Here is a 22,463-nt window from a genome sequence, read left to right as displayed (position 1 = left end):
TTAAATTAAGGGGACTTCGTTAGTGATTTCATATATCTCAAATTAATAGGTTTTGTAGAAACTTGAAAAAACCGAAATCCTTTTTATTGTCGATTGTCTGGAGCGACCAAAAAAAAACAAAAGCTAGCATATCAACAAACAAACAAGCAATGAAAACAGCTAGACGGTTAAGCGTTTGCATAATAAACTTTCAAAATAATATAAATCACTCAAAAACACCTGTATTTCATCAATCTATGCAATCCAGACAAAATTTTATTTCGGAAGCATTATATAACACAGAAATAAAAGAATACTATATGATAGAAAATGATAAATTGCAAGAGCACGTACTCGTTGGTAAAAATGTTACTGGTACAAACAGAAATTTTAAAGAAACGCCTCGCAACATAAAACGACCTTTGTGTCAGTATCAATATTCCATTCAATACAGCAGATGCAAATGAATTACCATACGTTATTTTACATGAATATAATATAAAAATTTTACTTAATTCTGGTTCGACAAAGTCGTTTATTGACCCTGAAATAGCTAATAAATTTTTCCCTAAATTGATCAGGCATGACCCATTTGTTGTGTCCACAGGGTTACCAAAATTAGCACATAAATATAGCGCTTACACATTCCAGTTTAAAAATTATTTAAATTGACAGAAAATGAAACGTTAAAGTTCTATTCTTTTAAATTTCTCGTTTTCAGAGGATTGATTGAACCAGATAGTTTGAAATCCTTACATGTCACTATTGATTTTCATAAAGGATATTTTAACTACAACATTTACAAAAATTAAACTGCTTTTTCATAAAACACAAACTGATTAAACCTCATAAATGTTAACGGCAGATCCGAACAAGTTATTTTAGGTAAAAACGTGTATACAAAAAGGCGAAATAATTATTCCGTACCATAAATTTCATAATTGTGAAATACCGAAATCTTACAATAGCAAAAAATGGACAAGCCCTATGAGGAGAAAGAACCACCACCAGCAGCAGTCAGAGACATGGTCCGAAGGGCTGGAGCTCAGAGAAAGCACATGGTGATAGGATGTAATGCCAATGGACACTTTGGCCACTAACTCTGAGGTTTTAACGATTGAGAATTGGAGGGTAACTTCCGAATACCCGTTCTTGGATCATGGGAGAATATCGTTCGAAATCAACCGCGTACCAGTGGCGGAGAAACCCCTCAGAAATCCGACTGGATGGGATTCGTAGAGATCGTGGGGAAGAAACTCGGGAAGACGAGAACCAAACGGGACTCGAGACCCGTACAGCCCTCGATTGAGAAGCTCGAAAAAACGGTCGGCACACTGAGTGACATATTATTAAAAGCCTTCAGGAAATTTTGTCCGATAAGCCGAACGCGCAAAGAAACCAAACCATGGTGGAATGCGGAGTTGAAGCAAAAAAGGGCAGAGACTAGAAGGCTGTACAATATGGCAGTGTGAAACAAAGAAGATAATAGCCATTGTCAAGTTTATGAAGCTAGCTTCAATGGCTATAAAACAGAGATAATGAGAAATAAGATGAAGTCACGGCAGGAATTCATGGAATCCATAATCCAGACCAGCGAAATCGCAAGAAAAATGCTCCTAAAGGACCCTGTGGTCTTAGGGAGCATAGAGAGGTCAAACGGTACGTGGACTGAGTCCTGCAGTGAAACACTGGAGCTACTCATGGAAACTCACCCGGGATGCCAGGATATCGAAAACCAAATGCCAAAGAGGCAAAGGGAAACGATTCCAGAGCACAATGAGGAGTTGATTGGAAGAACAATCACCAAGGAGAGGGTAACGTGGGCGGTGGGCTGGTTCGGCCCATATAAGTCTGGAGGATCGGATGAGTTCCTGCCAATAATGTTGCAAAAGGCTTTGGGGGAGATATTGGAAGTGCTAATTGAGATCTTCTCAGATTGCCTACGGCTCGGACATGTTCCGAGAAGGTGGAAGGAAGTAAGGGTTGTCTTCATACCCAAATCGGGTAAGCCAAGCAACACCAAACCGAAGGACTACAGACTCATAAGCCTATCATCGTTTCTACAAAAGACACTAGAAAGGCTACTGGATCAAGTTGTCAAAGAAGATACAAAAAAAGAAAAGCAGTGCATAGCTCAACACGCATACCTGAAAGGGAAATCCGTATAGAGTGCTCTGCATGAAGTAGTGAGAGCAGTTGAAAAATCCCTTGAAAGAAAAGAATACACTATGGGTGCATTCCTGGACATAGAGGGAGCATTAAACAAAGTCAAAACGGAGAGCAGGCAGATCAGTTCGGAAATGGAAGAAATCAGAACCAAAAAGAGGACTACCAGAGGCACACCACAGGATGGTGTAATATCCCCATTATTGGGGTTAATAGTAATTGAAAAATTCTGAGTAAAGGAGTAAAGATAATAGCACATGCCGATGATGTCGTGATACTCGTCACGGTCAAGCACCCACAGACGCTAAGCGATTTGATGGAGGCATCTCTCAAGGAAATCATGGATTGGGCAGAATACAATGGACTTGGTCTGCAATGGTCTACAATGGTCAACCCCGAAAAGACCGTAGTACTGATTTTTTCCACTAGGAGACACAAAATACCTCATTTTCGGCTACCAAAATTGAAGGGGCAAATTCTAGGACTACATACTATCACTGAGCAAATCAAAAACTATTCCAGCTGTATGCTCCAATCGACTTATATTCAGAAAACATGACAATAAACTGAAACTAGGGTTAACATCTTTTTTCTGCAATTAAATTACATTAGTTGTTATGGGTACGAAAAAAAAATACATAGTAGCAAAATAAAGTACAATTTATTTTTATTTATTATTATGTTTAAAAACATATAACACAGAATCTTTACATTCTTTATTTAAATTGAAGTAAATCAGTAATTCATTTTTTTTTCTTGTCTTACCATTTGCTACTCATCACAGAAAAACTCTTTTTGTGAATGGTGAATGAACCTAACCTACTTGTCAATCGAATTTACAGGCGATATAAGTGAAGGTAAATCAACCGAACGTACTGCATCAGAGCCGAACTAGCATGTTTGTATGGTATAACAAAAATAATAACATTACGACAGGAGGATCATAATGCATTTATACTAAAACTCAATTGTATTTGAATATCTTTTACACATCTGTATTAATTTTTAATTTCCAAAACTCTGTTTATGTATGATTTTTTTTCAATTCGCGTATCTTATTTCCTGTTTTATTGATTTTTAACTGGCTAGTAATACTTTACGAAAAAAATATATTTGAAATAGATGATAAACATATATTTAGAGCTTTAACGATTGAAAATTTCAATTTGTTGGTTCAATAATATGAAAAAAAAATATTCGCTCAAATTTACCGTATATCAATTTAACAGCTGACGTTACGCGATACAATTGAATCACTTGAAATATGTTTCAATTTATATCAATCAATTGTTTATTACATAGTGCTAAACAAATTTGTTTGTGTTGTCAGTCAATTTAATAATCACGTCATTGGGTATTGGTGGCTGAAGCGAGTTAAAAATTTTTAATGATCGTTGACACTAAAAATAGTTCAGTTGCTTACTATATTTGCTAAGTGCTGTAAGAGGCAAATAATTGGAATTTTATAGATATTAATGAAACTTCAAAATCGCCTTGAACTTGATTTATTGATGAGGTAATGAAACTTAACGAAATGTTTCAATTATAGATATATTACATGAATATGTACAATTAGAATAAACATGCAGTAGGAATGGCCAATTAACTATTACATCAGCGTCGAAAAGATATTCTGTGAAAAGTATGGTATACTGCTACAATTTAATATTATTCATAGATATCTATCAAATAAAATAAGGAATGAAATAAAATTGGGTCTTCTTTTCTTCTATGGGTCACTACAGAACATCATTTTTTCAATGAAATTATACAGCTTACATAAATGTTTTTCATTCAAACAAGACCAATTTCCATTTCTCTGTTATATCTTTGTAGTAGTATTATAGAATTCATTAAATACAATTTATGCCGGTTTGAGTAAAATTAGAAGTAAGTGATAAATATCTAGGCGGCTGAAGGGTCGTTAGTTACATATCTTTATGATTGATACCTCTGTTGACTATGAAAACTATTATTGTTACCAAACCTTTGCTGTGATTCTTACACAATTGAACACTTTTCGTCACGTCAATGTATGTATTTTAATATCTCTTTACTTCTACATTTCTCATAAGTTTAGAAGTCCATATATATGGTGAATTTTTGTTTTCGTTTCATAATACATTTCTGAAATTAAGACAATGCAACTACATAAACTGACTTCTGATTAAACGAAAACATTGTTTTGTGTTCTCTTTTTCTTCTATTTCATATATTTATCCATAGCAGAACAAACTTATGAATCATTTCTTAGAGTGTATACTATTTTTTCATGATGTTATTAACTGATACAAAATATAGTATTTACAACTTCCAAATTATGGACTATGATGCTTTGGTAATAAATTAAGTTTCTCATGTGAACTTTTATCTCTCAAACATACGTATTGTTATTCATTGGATAATCCCTAAACAACTGACTGATTTTATTAGATATTTATAAAACAACATTTTATAGAGTATGAGATTTAGTGCAACTAGAAAATACTTATTGAATGTAACCTTGGGATATCAACATTTTAAAAAGCCTTATCGGTATTTTTACACTGCTATCACCGCATCGATAACGTCAATGAGTGCGGACCTGCGGCTATTCCAATAATAATAAGCTACCTATAAGTCGCGATACAACTTAGTTTGTTCACTTCGTGTTCATCCTTATGTAATAAGTAAAGCGTGTGTGTTCGTAGAAAATATTTTAAATTCTCTTGTCAAAAAAATTTTAGTGATGAGTAAAAGAAATGGCCGTATTTCACAACTACGAGCTGCGCTATCAGGTAACGTGTATTTATAGCCCGAAATTTATTAATACTGGACAAAAACCAAGACAACCAATAATTTCAATTATATCATCAGTTTGTAATGTATATGTATTATCTTATTATCTTTTTTAGATAAACTACTTCCGTACGTTTTGCTATTTATTGTGAAAAAAGTAGGTTATACTTTTGGAACCATTTTTTTAATAATTAGTTCTAGAAATCTCATTGTCAAAAAATGTAAATTTGTATAATTCAAACATCATTATACGTGTCTGCCAGGTTGGCTTGTTTAGATCCAGTGTATTAACCATTAATTCGATAGCTAAATTTTTCCTATAGATTTAGACTGTTATTAGTAAAAAATATTAGATTGACAAATTCATTTGAAACAATAATGACATTTAGCGGAGCTTAGGAAAAATATTGAATCATAAATTCCGTAATATAGCATATTGTGAAGTAATTTCTTTGAATTTTAAATTATCCATTACAATTACATCTATGGAATATCATATTGATACTTGTCAGAGGGATAATTTAACGACAAATAATTTTATTACATATTTTCAAAATGCTATTTTAAACAATCCTTTCTACATAGTATTGGGATTATAATTACGTAATTGTATCAACTCGGTAAGTAACTGTTACTTAATTTACAAATATCATTAATATCAACAAGTCTAAATCATTCGAATGTGGCACTACTTATTTCAATAGATTGCAAAGATAAATAATACTACATGTGATGCTCAACAAAAAATAATACATACACATAAACCATACACATTTCACTGATCTTTGTATCTGAACAAATTATGTGTTGAACAAACTCTGTATGATGCACACATGTAACTCCAAACAATTTATTTTAATGTAAAACTGGAATTGGAAATTTGATATATTCTTAATTCCAAGAAGTAGCAAACACTTTCACTTAAAAACTTTGTTGCCAGTGCTCAAAGAGTAAGACAATTAATACTTCACTCTAGGTACATTGTTGTTTTAGTACGTTTATTATTTAAGAGGTTAAGAGAATTATACATCGATAATGCTACTAGGCGTTTTCCGTTAATGTTTTCCCTTGTGAAAGCGTTCAGAAATATACAGGCTAATTTATTCTTTAACACAGTACATGGATATTAACAATACGAGAAGTTATCTTCTAATATATAAATATGTCTCTGAAACTATTCAATTCAACTATTGTTAAGTTATATGGTTGTTTGAGGGACTTGGTTTGAAACCTCCCTTATATATCGTACATAATTTTATTATATACACCGGCTCCATATTTCCTATAACCGCTAATCCGCTACTTAAGTTTTGAGAGATGGCAACTGTGAAAATGTCAAATCTGCCACAATGAAGTTTGTCATTTTTAATGGTAAACGTACTCAAAACGTGTTGTCGTACGAGTGCTATTTGAGTTTTTTACAGATACTTGAAATATTCATCCCTCTTAAAAAATGGAATCAAATCGCGAACATTTTCGTTCGATGATTTTCGACGTGGATTACATCTACAGCAATGTGTCGATCAACTTGTTTCGACTTTTGGTGATGAAGCACCACCATCTCGAGCTACAGTATTTTACTGGTGTTCCGAATTCAATCGTGGTCGCACTTCGCTATAGGAGGAATTTCGTGAGGTTCGTCATAAATCGGCTGTTGTGCCAGAAAACATCGATGCGGTGGGTGAATTTATATTACAAGATTGAGGTTGAGCCTTTGGGCATTAGTTCCACTCGCATACATTCAATATTGCATGAACATTTGGCTGTCAAGAAGATTGGTTCGCGTTGGATACCGTATAATTTGACACCAGCTCAAAAAAGCTCATATCTATTGGTGCAAAGAAATGGTGAAAAAATTTAGTAGTGGTACTTCAAAAGACTTCTAGATCGTGATAGGTGACGAATCATGGATCTATGCATATGAACCTGAAACTAAACAGCAATCGACTGTCTTCCAAGACCAGTCAAATCCAACAAAAATTGTTCACGCACGAAGCACGTCTATCTCAAAACTTAAGCATCAACCCTTGTATTATCTTTTTCTCTTATTACTAACCGTCGTCTAGTATTAATAGTAAATAGTTTCTAGTATTAATAACTTTGAATCTATACTGTTTTATCGTTCCTCTAAAGTCATCTTTTTTGATACTGCATTATACGCTATAATTTAATATATAACTGGCATTCTTTTCCCCCAATTCAGATTTTTTTTTAGGCTGTGCCATATTTTTTCCATTTCCATTTCCAAGTGAAAATGGGATCCATTATAAATTATAATAATAATTATAAATAAAACCACATCGTACTTAAATTTTCTATTACTCTGATTTGTGAGATAATTTCTCTAGACTTTCCTTATAATCTGATATTACATTTTTTGCTATTGTATCTAGCAGTTTCGTTTATTTTGCGATTGTATTATTTTGATGATACCCAGCAATTACGTTATTATTTCATAGTTCCGCTGTTCTGTCTTGAGCTGTTAACTACTATTTTTAAATATTTCATTGTGAAAGGAAATATTCGAGGTTTTCCTACCTTCCATTCAGCTTTTGTTCTTGTTATTGATTAGCTTGTTCTGTAGTTAGTAATGTATCGAAGTATTATCTTCATATTTGCACAAGATTGTTCAACTCCTCTTTCCATGTTTACTTTCTCGGAATTTCTTCCTAGTTTCTCTCTCGCTTACATTTCTGTTTCCATACTTCTATACCACCGAAATGTATCAAAATTTTTATCCTATTCTTTTCTATTCTTTCTAATAAATTTGTGGCTCTTCTTGTTGAAGTATCCCGATTTTTAGCAGAACTTCATAATTCTGCTACTATTGTGCAGTTATTAAGGATTTACCTACTCACACAGATTTTGCACAAGTTTAATATCAACAAAACATTTTTATGCTGAAATACTTAAAAGTATAAAAACTGCAATCCTCTGTAACCCTTTAAATACCCTGCTCATAAGAATTAATACTAAACAACCATAGAAGGGGAATAAATAAATTTTACAATTAAAAAAACCATGGACAAATGAAACAACCCGTCAGCTGGTCGCATTTACCCATTGGTCAACCAATCGCAAAGACCTTGGCAGAATATTGAGAAAATTTATATAAAAAATCGTACGTGTTTGGCTTCGTTTTTATTTGTATTAGCAAATTAAATTGAGTTAAATAATTTGGACCCTTCAAAAAAGCGACGAAAATACCCTGCTCTCGGAAAACGTATACGTCTGGAAAAATGGAACCTTTTGATTAAGAAGTGAATAGCTTCATTATAATTTGTACTATCTAAATATGTAAAATTTTCTATTTGCATCCCTTTGAAAAACCTCAATTCATAATCCTCATTAAAATTAAGGATTTTCTTCCGCACATGCGTAGAAGGTAAAATCATTGGAGCAATTGAATTTTTAAAGTGGTGTAAATAGAAAATTAATATATTTAGATGGTGCAAGTTGAAATAGAGCTATATACTCCATTTTTGCTAAAACTATATGTTTTCTGAGAGCACGACTTATTTTTTCCATTTTTGGAGAGAGCAAATTATTTAATAGTATTTTTCTGGTAGTAAAAATAGAAGCTAACCATGAGCGAATTTTCTATAAAATCAATCATTCTGCCAGGGTTTTTCGGTGTCTACCAGTGTAGAAACTATCATATGAACACGAAGCGATTATATTTTTCGAAAACTCCTAATGAGATCCTTTAAATCAGTCTTGACTTGATCACACTTATGGATTTTCCGATGATATTCTGATTAGTGAAAGTTGCAGATTCTTCAGAACAAAAATATAACGCTACAGATCAAAGTGAAAGATTATATGGGTAACGTTAGGTGTTTATAAATATAGCCTTCATTGCCGTTCATCTATACAAAAAATCCATACCTACTAGCCAGTTTGAATTGAGTAAATGCAGCTGATTTGGGCCTAAATAAAATTCAAATTAGTACTGGTAAGGTGCTACAACAAATTCATTATTATCTAAGCTTTTGTTTGCAGTTGTTTTTATGTTTGACGTACCAAAGGTCATTTAACATGAACAAACACAATAAATGTTTGGTAATTAAATTTACTATGTGTTATAACTTAATAACAACAATAGTTATCTTTAAATTATACCATAAATCGCCCACAACATTTGAGATTACTTTGAATGCCTAAAAAATATATTTTTTAATTAAATAATACATAATTATCGGTCGCCCACATAATTTGATAATACTTTGGTTACAGAACTATATTAACGAAATAATATACAATTTTACAATAATTAACGATTAAAATGTCGATGCTATATGATCCATACAGAAACTTCTATGTTATTCATTTGGTTTCGATGTAAAAATAATCACACGGTATAATGTAAAAACTGGTATATTCCTCGCTTTGGCTTGTTATGATTAATTGGACATTTAAACAAAAATCATAAATCACTTCGCATTTTGTTTACCTCTGTGCTGTAAGTATTATTTTATTTATAAACTCTTCACATTTTGTAAGACAAAAAATTTCTACATAACACTAATACATAGGCAATACTCCATACACTGCAATAAAGTGGATTGCCTGGCCTGGCAGCATTATTTACAAATCAATCAAACAAATTTTGGTGATATTGGTTTCACTCATACTCTATATTAATCCTAGAATACTAACCTTATTTTACAATACCGTGAATACTAAACCATTCGAAATTTTTACGATCTCGTATTTAAAAATTAAAAACAAATTATGAGAAAACGAGTAAAGGCATGCTGTGTACCTACCATGATGCACGAATAAGTCAGCGATAAGGTGAGAGTAATATCTACTATGTATCAACATAAAAATATTTAATTTGAAATCAAGTTCATATCTAAACGAGAATAACTCTATTCTTCCTAACTTCATTAATTTGTATTTAGGAAATCATTTTGTTGAATGGTTAAATATGTTGAGTGATTTTATCCTTATTTTACTTTTTTATAGCCATTCCATTACTACAAATGAAGATATTTGCAGAATTTGGTTGTAAAGAATAAATAACCCCAAGTTAATGCTTGCAGATACAGTATTATCATCACATAGAATATGTGATATTGATTTTGAACCAATTTATAGAAACCCCAATGGCAGGTTAAAAAAGTTTCACTACTAACTCTATATTTACCTGGTAAGTACTTACATTTACTGTGACAATAAACCTCTTATGAATCATAGTGAAAAGTCTTGTCACTCCTTATGTGGCAGATTTAGTAGTGAAGAAATTATTTAAAAGTCTTAAATGCCACTTGTGTAAAAATATAATATTATCAAATGATATGATTAAAGCAAATTCATTAATATATTCTAGGGAACATAAAAAATTTTTTATATGCGCCTTCAGAAAAATTCTGTGATATTTTTAAAATTTTTTCTGATAAAATTTTCGAAAGATTGTCCCAGTTAATCAATCCGTTAGGCATAAAGAAACAAATATTTCTTTTGGAGGATTTGACAGACATTTCCTCAATATTTTGTTCAGATTATAAGGATTATGTAAATATGTTTATAAATATTAGTTTTAACATATGCATCTTCCATTACATAGGTTTAATTAATAAAATTTTGAAGGGTAAAGATCAATGATATACAGACTATGATGTGATGAATATGGTATATGTTAAATATAAGGAAAGCTGCAAAAAAGACAACGGTAAGCATTAATTATCCATGGTTATAAAATCAGTTTTTTATATACCATTGTATGTACCATGTACAAACAGAAACATTTTTTGAACATGCCAACATCTCACTGTTGACAGTTCTAAGTCTGCTAAACTGTGAAGGAAAATTTTTTGTTTGTGGATATAGTAATAAAATGTCAAAAACAAAATAAAAATTATAATAATCATCCTGTGTTTCAATATTTCATCTACCTATATCTTATATAAACCATTTAATTGTGAAATTTAGATGGTCGGACCTGGTTGTCACATAAATTGTGAATGGGACCAAAATACGAGGCATATTTTTTAAGTAAGTACTGTTTTGGAATTAAAAATAGAAGTGCCCAGATATCGCAAGAATTTTATTTTTACATGAAAGCCTGTACTTTAATCTACTTTTCTACATAATTTCCGTGAATATTGAGGCACTTGACATAACGTGGCACCAGTTTTTGAATACCCTCCTCATAAAATTCTGCCGCCTGACTTGTATCACAACTGTTTTGACTTTGTTATTGTCTTCAAGGCGCTGATCGCCCAGGTGTTTCTTCAAGTGCAGGAACAAATGGTAGTCGCTGGGCGCCAGATCAGGGCTGTAGGGAGGATGATCTAGAGTTTCCCATTGAAAAGATTTGATGAGATCTTTGGTCCGATTAGCCACATGTGGATGGGCATTGTCAGGTAACGATACCCTTACTCAACTTGCCACGTCTTTTGTTCTGGATTGCACGACACATGTCTCAAACTCCACCAGCAATACTCCTTTTCTATCCCAAAAAACTGTGCACATGATTTTCCGTGCAGAAATTGTTTGCTTAAACTTCACATTTTTGGGTGATGATCACTCATAATGTTTTGTCCGTAAACTTCACAGATCTCACGATGAATATCGATCGGTTTTACGCCTTTAGCACCAAGAAATCGTATAACAGCCCGTATTTCACAATCGGCTGGACTCACGATTGTCAGAGGAATCTTAAACACTCAGTAAACAACGTAATGGCGTCAGTGCGTAGACAAGAGATGTAGGTAACCAGCGCGCATGTGCGGAACGCCGACCTTGGGGTTGCCACGGCGGAATCGCAAAACGGTACTTACTTAAATGAAGTATTTTGCATAATACTTTTGTTTCATTCACAATTTGATGCGACAACTAGCTTTGAGCATTTAAAAGTTATTCTCGAGTTATTTTTAAATTTTCCGCGAAATTAGCATGGATATGAACCTTAGATCAAATCTTTGAATATAGAAATCTTTTTTCTTGGTACGGAGCCAGTTCGAGAAATGTCACTAGGATCGAACTTTATCATCAAATTTTTATACAGAGTGGCAGATCTATCGAGTATATAATCTTAGGCAAGAACTGCTTGTTGTACCGACTAATGAAGCTAGACGAAACGTCAGAATACTGTGACTTTTACACAGTTGCCATATCCTAAAACGCACTGCAGCATTCGTATATTCTATGAATGGTTAGTATTCTAGGGCTAATTAATTGGGAAGAAAAAATTTTGTATTCATTAATTTGTATTCGAACTAATATAAGTATGGTCAATTTAACAGAATTGTTGACTAAAAATTTTAATGAAGATCAAAATAAAATCATATTTGCTTGAGTACGTTAGTTAATTAAATTGAATAAATGAAGTGAAATTGATTCTCAAGATGTGATATTTATTAGGTTTCGAATGTAAAATATCAAGCCACAAAAGTATATAGTTGTGCATTTTATCCAGAAAATTATAATCAAAATAGTAAATTAGGAACAAATACTACAAACATTTTAAGTAAGAGACTTAAGTTTGAAAAGGATTTATAATTTATTATCCATTTCATATAAATATAAATTTTAATAGTGGATAAAAGGATGTGAAAAAATAGGTAATCATCGCTCATAAACAATATAACCTAATCTCTACATACCTAAATAAAACTACTAGTTATCATCATAATCTCTGAATAAGTTATTTCTTCTTGGCAGCTGTTAGCTGCAGCTACAGCTAAATAGTTTCGATATCATTATTTGCAGGATTGTTTGGGGCGGATCACACTTTTGGCCCATAATTTATAGTATTGATACCATATTGAGTTCTATTTATTCGACTAGGTACATGAGATTATTATTGAAACAAAAAAATAGTTAATAAGAAAATTTCATTTTGTTTCTGATTCCAATTAATTGTACATTGTGTACTAGTAATATATTTAAAGTCTATTTTTTCATGAAATTTGTAAGAAATAGACTCGAAAAATATTTTTAGTTTTGAGGATTTCCTTATAATATGTAACTCATGAGTTATTATTATTTTCACCTTATATAATTATTATTTTAGTAGACCAACGAATTATTACAAAAACATATTGCAGCTTATTTGTTATGACCAAAAATTTCGTAAACCATTGATTTAGCATAGTGAAAGTCGATAACTTTTTGTCATTTAGATTATACTTAATAAAATTGATCTAGTCAGTCAAATTACTATGGTAGTAAGTCGATGGTAGCTCTTCCACTTATGCCATTGAAAAATGTACCTATTCAACTTTGCTTCTTTAATGAGACAGGTACAACATTTAAGAGAACAGCTTACAAAAAAATAGAGAATATTGGTTTATTTTTCCAAACTTAACAAGATACTCATTAATTGAGCATTTGAAGTCTGTTTCCGTGTGTACAAATTATTTAATTATTATAATACATTTGATGGTCCTTGATGGTGATATACCAGACATCAAATTTATCTCTCATGATAAGTTTTGTATTTTCACACTTTTGATAAGGATGATGTTGTAACGCCTGATGTATAAATAACCCCACGAGGTCAAGCTTGAATTATCCTTTTTGCGTTAAGTATTACATATTGTGATGTAAACAACTGATATAATTGTTTCTAAATGCAGTATGCAATTTTAAAAAAAATAAGTATTAAGAATAGTACGGTGAAAAAATATATATCGTACGTCGTTAATATTAACACATCATAAACATTTAATTTCTCAATTTTGCTTACTTAAACATGTCTTCATTCAAAAAAATACAGTTTCTATATCACATATAAAACTTTACAATGAATTAAGTAAATCCTTGCGTGTGAAGTCTCCCCTGAAAAACAGATCTCATATATTGATAATAAAGCGGGTACTACACGATGCGTCCAACGTTTGCGCCAACATTCGCATTTTAACCTACGGCTGAACATTGCTGCAGCGTCCAATATTAGGTGAACATTGGACGAAGTTCATTTAGTTCACGTGTAAGAGGACAAGAAGTGTGTGCCGTTGTACAACAAGTCTTGGTTTCAACTTTATTCCAATGTTGGATACTCCTTTGACGCCGGTAAAAAACCGAATTTCCATGGCCAACGATCTAATGCCAACGTTGGAAGCAAAACATTGTCGAATACCATGCACACTACGACCACTTGATGCGTCCATTCATTCCAGCCTCCAACGTTGGAAGCATTGGTAGCATGCTTAACGTTTTGATCTGACTACCCTCCATTATCTAATTTTACACTACGCTTGTTTTTTTTAGAGTGACATTACGTTGGCTAATAGAGATGACTGTATATTTTGAGGTAATATGTAATGTTTTGAGTCTTAAATCTCAGAATTGTGTATGCCCACGTGTGTGCGAGCGAGTATGTGTTTAGAAACTAAAATGTATCGCTTGTCTGAGACCCCGTCGGGACCCGGAATTTCACCAATGTGTCCATCTATTTCAAACTGTTTACTCGGTATTTTGCGTATTGAAGCAATGTTACCAAACGTGACTTTTTGTCGAGTTTCTAATATCTTTGGAGTATATTGACTAAAAATAAAAAGGCATTAGGAATTCTATAGCAAATAATATCATGTTAAGATATTCATTTTCATTTTTTAACAAATAATGTGCTGACCAAATTTCCGCTAGCAGTATCTAAGTTTTTAATACAAATATATGGAACAGATGAAGTAATTTCTCCTCTCAATGGTATTATGTTTTATATTCACAAAATAATAGGTCTATTAAAACATATAGATCTCTATAACCTAAAAGGGAGTTCAAGAACGAAATGAGGTACTTAGGACTTTGAAGAAGGTAAAACATTTTGTACCTTTTTTTACCATCATGCTTTGAGTATTCCTCTCATCTAAATATGTCTTTTTTAATAGATGACCAAATCATCATTATTGGTGTCTAGGGAATATTCAATCTATGGCCATACTATCAGAATGAGAGCTACCACGTTTGACTTTACTACTGGAGACTCTCAACTAGAGTTGGGTTTTGGAAATGTGATATCAAATGTCTGTTTGCTGGTTTTAATGTGTAGAAGCCTGGGTTGGGATTAATCCAGCCTCGAATGCCAATAAATTGAACTTTTATACAAGTTGAACTAAATATATTCATTTTTTTAACATCAGTAAGATGCAGAACAGGATTTTGTCGCTTTCAAATGTACAATTTCAACTGAGTTGAAAAATCTCATTATAACAAAGACAAGATTAATATAATTTCATTTCTTAGAATAGAAACTGGTTTGGAATATTAAAATTCTCTGCTCTCAAAATGTAAAGCATAATGAAATATTTTCAGAAGTCTCTCAATAGTATATATGTGAGTCATTTGTAAATAACAAAATTTGTTTTACGTCTAAAAGTGAATTGTTTTTTTTCAAATTCCCTAAATAAATAAAATCCAACTTAATATAATTTTGTTTTTACTCAAACACGAACTAAGTAAGAATTACTGAAATGAGCATGTACTAATAAAAGTGAGACAATCGAATATGGTCTAAAATATTAATTCAGAGATAAATAATTCGGCGAACTTGTAAAATTAAATCTCGGGTATAAAATTACAATATAGCTTTAATTGTAATGACGCATCTATATAATAATAACATGTTATGCAAATTGGAATTTATTTTTCCTTCAATCCTGTCTATTTTGTGTTGATACACACTTGTTTATAAAATTATACGTTGATATCAAGCATTAAGGGATATTTATTATAAGATAGCACTCTTAGTTAAGAAAATGACTTCCACACAAAGTGAAGTGAAAAAGCCAGTTATATTTTATGCAAGACAAATCATTGCGGCAATTACAGGTAAGGGACACTCTGGTAGATTGATTTAAATAAAAAATAACATACATTTCAAATTATCCACAATATGGAAATTGGTATATATCTTAAATGAACAATAGTTAAATAACTGAAAATGATTCAACTTTAGCAAAAATTTGATTCAAGGCCAAATTTTGAAATACTTGTTCTCGCATTTTTCTCATGAACACAAGAATATTAATTCTTCTTCTTGTTTTGATATGAATCACCAATCCCGGTGTATCAAGGCTGTTACCACTACACAACAATGCAAATATTTAATTCTCTGTAAAATTATTTGACTATGTATGAGGATAATACGATATAATTAATTATAGCGTCATTTAGTTCCAGACATATTCTATATCAAAGAAGAAAATGCATCAAAAACTTTCGATTAAGCTCAAAGGCCCTGAAATCAGATGTTATATGCTTGATATTATTTTGTAGAAAAGTGGGAAGAATGTTCTCTTTTCGAAATTGTTATAGGAAGCATTTTATTCTCTTATGAAGTCTTTGACTGCAAAAAATTCGTGATTTAGGATTTGAATTATTAGAACACCCCCCTTATTCACCAGGTTTGGCTACGTCCGACTATCATCTCTTTCCTCAACTGAAAAAAAGTAGATCGTAAATTTTCTTCCAACGAAGAGGTAATAAAAGCTGTGGAGGTCTGTTTTGCAGAGCAAGAAGAAACATTTTTTTTTGAGGTTCACGGTAATAAATGTATCCAATTAAGAGGAGAATATGTTCAGTAATAAAATATTTTGACATTGAAATTTTGTTTGGTTCTATAGTATGCTAAGAATTTTTCAGTATATCCTCGTATATGTCCTGAATTTTCACGAATATTCCCATATTTTAAAATTTTTATTTTGGGTGAGTTTGCGTCTCAGTTTTTTAGCAAACAAGTTGCATCTTTTGAATATTTTATTCTATCCCGTATTATTCCAGGGACAAAATGTTCCTTACCAACAAATGAAATCGTGAGCCTTGAAAATTATATATTGTTTGACAGAACGATTTCATTAAAGTCACTTAATAAGTCGCATATAAATATTGTTATATAAAAACCAATGTTTTATTACCCGCAATTAGTTAAAATAACAGAAACACGTACCTAAACATGGTGATAAGATTCTGTTAATTTTAATACGAAGCTCTAGCAATATCTTGCAAAGATAAATCAACGACAAGCTGGATTAGTTTTAAAAAATAATAAGGGATTTGAGAATTTAACTTTAATATTATTATGGAAACAATTTAAAATATTTCCACCCAACTTAGTATTGAAAAACGTATAATTTCATATATAATTACAAGTTATAATAAACTAACATAATCTATTTCAAATATATCAACTGAGTTATGTTTACGTACGAGTGAATAAAAAGATCTGCTCGCATTTCGTGTCTTGTATTGTTTTTAGTTTTATCGCAATTATTGTCACATCATATGTTTGGATCGAGAGATACCTGGTTTAATTCTCACCCTACAGCAGAGATATTTGTTATTGTTTAATTTGAAATTATTTTCTAAAAACCTAGGAGTTTAATTTCCTTTGAACTATTGGGTTCTAATAGCTACATACCTATGTAACAAAGAACCTTGTGACTGGAGGGGAAACTTATTGTGATAAACATATTAGAAATTTGAGAAATTGGAAGTATTAATGTGTTATTTTTTGATTGGAAAAGCTGTAACGTTATCTGAAAATATTCTTGTCCTCCTGAATTGATACGATGGGTAGGTGTGATTTGGAATAGACATAATATTAACAAATACAGGATAATATCAATTTTCTTGCAATGCATCTTTTCTTCAAAAAGAGATCTTTTTGACTCATTGGTTGTTCTTTTAATAATATTGCTTGATCTACAATTAGCATTAATAATTTAACAAAATAATTATTCATGTAGATAACAATATTTCTTCCACCATATAGCTTCTGATCTTGGAATTTCAGCATATTGTAAATTGATTTGGAACTATGTAGTTTCTCTCCGACGTTCTATCAAAGTAACATTTCGTTCAGTTCATCACTACATTTACGTGTAAGAACTTATGGTTCACAGAAGTATGTTCTTTCTTCTTTTTATACATACAGTATTCTAAATTACCTTTAACGTTGATACTTAAGCTGCATACAGAATAAAAATTGGTACACATCATAAAGTGTGTAGAAGTACGGACATATAGGGAGTGTAAAATTATAACTTTATGTTGCTTATTTATTCCAAATATGTTTTTCAATTATTTTCAGTCAATGGATAGAATTTATATTCTAAATTGAGTCTTTCGTTAAAATATTTTTATGGATGATAATCATATTTAGATTGTAACAAGTTGCAAACAAAACCATCCAAATTACTCCATAAATGCTTCACTTCATTCGAATTTGAATATATATTGAAATGACAAAAAATAATAGGTACTGATTATAATGTAACTTAAAAAATTATAAAAGATTAAATTGTGTTCAATAAAGTAACTGACATATCTGTTTTCATAAATATCCATAATCATACGAGTAATGTTCCATCTTTCTAATATGTGTTCTCTGTTATAGCATTTGTGAATTTTTTCTGTATGTAAATTGATTTTTTAATATGCGAAGTTTGAATTTCAATGGATAATTCTTGTCTTAACAGGTACACTATTTGCCATCTCCGATGGGATGACATATGGATGGACTTCTCCTATGATTCCTTACTTGATTAGCCCAGATAGTCATATAAAAACAACGAAACACGAAGCGGAATGGTTAGAAACGGCTTTGCTATGCGGATCGTTAGGAGGTTTACCATTAACAATATATTTAGTGGATAAATTTGGTCGCAAAAAATCGTTATTATTCGCTTCAATTACTATTCTAATAGGCTGGCTACTTATAGCGCTCGGAGACAAAATGATTTATCTTTTTATTGGAAGGTGAGTTGACAGTTCAATCAGTAAATTTCTTCTCAACTTTCATCTTTTATTTATAAAATCAGTTCTTATAGCACACATTTCTACATCAAAAAATCAATAATGCTTAAAATGAATGCATCTATTTTTATTACCGGAACAACTATGTAATATTTTTTAATGAAAACATTTGAAAACCATATTTTGTTCGGAAGTAAATATTCTGAACAAAAAGTGATTATTGGCAAAAAAATCGCATTATACGAGGATGGTCCCAGAAGTACCTGGCCCAACATAGAAAACAAAAAAATTTTGGAAATAATATATTTATTTTTCAACGTAATCTCCTTTTAGCTTCATACACTTTTCCCAGTAGTGTTCAATAAGTTCGATACCCCTTTTTATAATAAGAATCTTTAACCTCGTCAAAATAGCCATTAACTGCCAAAATCATCTCTTCATTGTTGGAAAATCTTTAACTACCGAGCCATTGTTTCAAGTCTGAGAACAGAAAATAATCCGAGGGGGCTAAATCTGATGAATAAGGTTCATTCAAACTTTAATTCATTAGTTTTGGCTATTGCAGTGTGAGCTGATGCAACACTTTCTTTTTAACCAAATGCGGCAGTTTTGCTTGATTTTTTCGCTCAAACGTCACATAATACTCGCCGTTGATGCTATTTCAAGATAGTCAATAAAAATTATACTACGCGCATCCCAAAAACCTGACGCCATGCAGATAGAATCGTCTTTGTCTTCTTTGGAGCCGGTTCTCCCTTTTCAGTCCATTGTTTTGATAGTTATTTTATAATGATAAGTGTGAAGTGATGGATTCACGTTATATCCATGGTCATGAAACGGTGAAAAAATTTGGCTTTATTTCTGTGAGACATTGCCAAACACCCAACGGAAACATATTCACGATACTAATTTTGATCCATTCGTTCAATCTTGCTTACAGATTTCTCATATCCAAATTTTCAGTTAATATACGATGTACCGCACTTTTTGAAATGCCTACTATGTCTGCTAGCTCGGTCACTTTGAGTTGACGATCATCCAGTACCGCTTTGTGGATTTACTTCAAAAATTCTGTAGTCGTCACCTCATTTGGTCCACCACTGTGATGCTGGTCGTACGGCTTTTATATAGGTTGGGAAAAGGTTTTTCAAATAAAAGTATTGTATCACATAACGATGACCAAATTTTTCCGTGTTTACAAATTCACTGAAAACTTTCATTATTGATGGCTGCCAAACAAATAATAAAGAAAAGAACGTGGCGTCTCTAAACGTCAAACATTTGTTGTATAGATTTTGTACTATCTTATAGAGTGGCATTTTTCAAGCAACTATCGCTATCTCTAGGTCAGGCCAGGTATTTCTGACCTAACCAAGACCTGGCCTCCTACAATAAGTAAAGCACTAAACATTCCGAACTGTTATACACAGGTTAATTCTTACTCTCTTTTATTACATTCATATTTTAAATAGCGGTTAGCTTTAAAGATATGTTTGATTGATTTTTCGTGGTTTCAGGTTTCTATGTGGGATGGCAGGTGATATGGCGTTCGTAGCATGTCCTATGTACATGGCAGAAATTTCTGATCAAAAAATACGAGGTTTTTTATCCGGAATGGTTTATATTATGGTTCATATTGGAACACTTTTGGTTTATTGTCTAGGTCCGTACACGCCGTATTACATGACACCATTATTAGGATCTTTCTTTGTCATAACAGAGGTCTTAGTTTTCTACTTTATGCCAGAATCACCGTATTATTTATTATACAAAAATAAAGAGAAAAAAGCTAGAAAAGCTTTGGAATTTTTCAAACCTTACAGTAATGTTGACGAAGAAGTTATAGAAATTACTAAAATGCTGGAAAGGGAAAGCTCTCAAAAAGGACGATTTCAAGACTTGATATTTGTAAAAAGTAATAGAAAAGCAATAACAATAATGGCCGTATTGAACAGTGGCCAACATTTATGTGGATACACAGTTATTTTAATGAATTTACATTTAATTTTAGAATCAGCAGGTTCCAAATATATGGATTCCTCTCATGCAGCTATAATATTCGCGAGTATAATGTTGGTAGCAACTGGATTCTCATCCTTACAAGTAGATAAATATGGAAGAAGAGTATTACTTATGATATCTTCCATATTATCAGGATTATGTGTATTAACATTAGCTGTATATTTCCACCTCAAGTATCTTAATTTCAATCTGGGCTCAGTTAGTTGGATACCAATAGTATCAGTTATGGTTTATGCCTGTGTATTTAAATTAGGGGTAGGAATAGTACCTATCATAGTTACAGCTGAAATATTTCCCACTAATATGAAGGCGATTGGAATGACGATGGCAGACGCTATGTTCATTTTAGGAGGTATTTTAGCTATTCAAATTTATCAGATTTTTTCTCGAACGTTCCATATATTTTTACCGTTTTATTTTTTTGGGGCATTTGGCTTCTTTGTAGCCATTTTCACATTCTTTTTCATACCCGAAACTAAAGGAAGATCTTTAGATGAAATTCAAAGTATTCTGAAAGGAGAACCGTTGCAAGCGATCAAAGGTACCAAACAACAGGAAGCGGTGCTCTAATATTATCAATTTTTCAAATGTACTGATACTCTGAGTGATATTTCAATTTTCTATAGTCGACGTAATTATAAGTGTTCAAAAGTGATTGTTGTATTGAGTTTTTTTCCTTGCGATATATATTTTAAAATTGCAATGATGGCGAAGATAGATGAATTTAGCTATATTATTAATCCTCAGGCACTGCCACATCAATCTTATTCATCACAATTTTCAATGGTTCTATGAAGCTTCGATCAAAATTCATGTTGAATACTTTATGAATTCGATGTCCCATTTTCTACATCCTAATTGTTTATTCAAACATAAAATTTTACTACTTTTTCCCCAAATCTTAAATTCTTATTATATACTTTTCATATGAATTTCTAACTAAATTTTGGATAAAACAATGCTGTCATTAGAAATAATGTACCTGAAATAACTTATGTTGATTATGAGATACTTGTGTGATTATATTGTATTTAATATTTTTATATCTCTGACTTATAGAATGTAACAACTAGAAACGAAAGATGAACTACAAATCTATGAAATAAAAACATCAATTGAGTAATTTGCATTTTTATTTAAATTTATCATTTAATCTTAAGCTGTATGTTTCGATGTAATAAAAAAATAGAATAATGACATTTTTCAGACGTATTTTTAAGTGTTCGCATCAGGCAACATTCGATTACAAGGTAGAGTTCCTCAAGGTATTGTCTTGGATCTCATATCTTCCATTACCTATATGAACAGTTATTCTCTATTAGAAATGTTGGCAAAATAATAAGCTAGGTGCATAATACAGTGATTTTTATACAGAAATCGGTAAAAAATCATCTGTCTTACAGTTTTAAAAAGCTATCAATAAATTTTAATGAAACGGTTTTCTTTTCTTTAGCTTCTAAAATCTCTGAACTTACTTAAAGGCAACTTCCAACGGCCACATGTTAACATATCATCTACAGATAAGGTGAAATAACGGGTCTTTATTGATTGACATTAGAGATGGGAACATCATAGAAACGAAATAGTAAAAATATTGACAATTTCCATATTCCAATGTATTGCCTGAATCAACAACTTCTTAGGGTTTTTTTGAGGGGGGCATCTTAATCGTAATCTGAGGAATTTAGAAACATTACAAACTATGTTATCAAATTTATATATAGATAGCCCAAGTTATAGGTACTTCAGTAAACTACTGTTTGACGAATGTAATATTATGGATCCTAGAAAATTATACATCAGAAACTATC

The 22,463-nt window shown here is 31.6% G+C and overlaps 1 protein-coding gene across 6 annotated transcripts; it reads left to right on the top strand.

Moving 5' to 3' along the window:
• Nucleotides 1-4,615: 4,615 nt before the first annotated feature.
• Nucleotides 4,616-21,948, top strand: LOC130892527 (facilitated trehalose transporter Tret1-like). 6 transcript variants are annotated; one of them, XM_057797993.1, is made up of 5 exons: nt 4,944-8,878; nt 9,895-10,078; nt 10,519-10,600; nt 18,354-18,633; nt 20,148-21,769. In XM_057797993.1, exons 3-5 carry the CDS (start codon nt 10,552-10,554, stop codon nt 21,220-21,222), a joined length of 1,404 nt encoding a protein of 467 aa, XP_057653976.1. In that variant the 5' UTR covers nt 4,944-8,878; nt 9,895-10,078; nt 10,519-10,551; the 3' UTR covers nt 21,223-21,769. The 6 variants fall into 6 exon arrangements, with proteins under 6 accessions (XP_057654000.1, XP_057653976.1, XP_057654008.1 ...); XM_057798001.1 differs by lacking the exon at nt 4,944-8,878 and adding an exon at nt 9,160-9,385; XM_057798008.1 differs by lacking the exon at nt 4,944-8,878 and adding an exon at nt 9,160-9,720.
• Nucleotides 21,949-22,463: the final 515 nt, after the last annotated feature.

This window comes from Diorhabda carinulata, chromosome 1, assembly GCF_026250575.1.
Source record: "Diorhabda carinulata isolate Delta chromosome 1, icDioCari1.1, whole genome shotgun sequence".
In the NCBI taxonomy this organism is placed as follows: domain Eukaryota; kingdom Metazoa; phylum Arthropoda; class Insecta; order Coleoptera; family Chrysomelidae; genus Diorhabda; species Diorhabda carinulata.
This window is presented reverse-complemented; position numbering and strand designations above follow the sequence as displayed.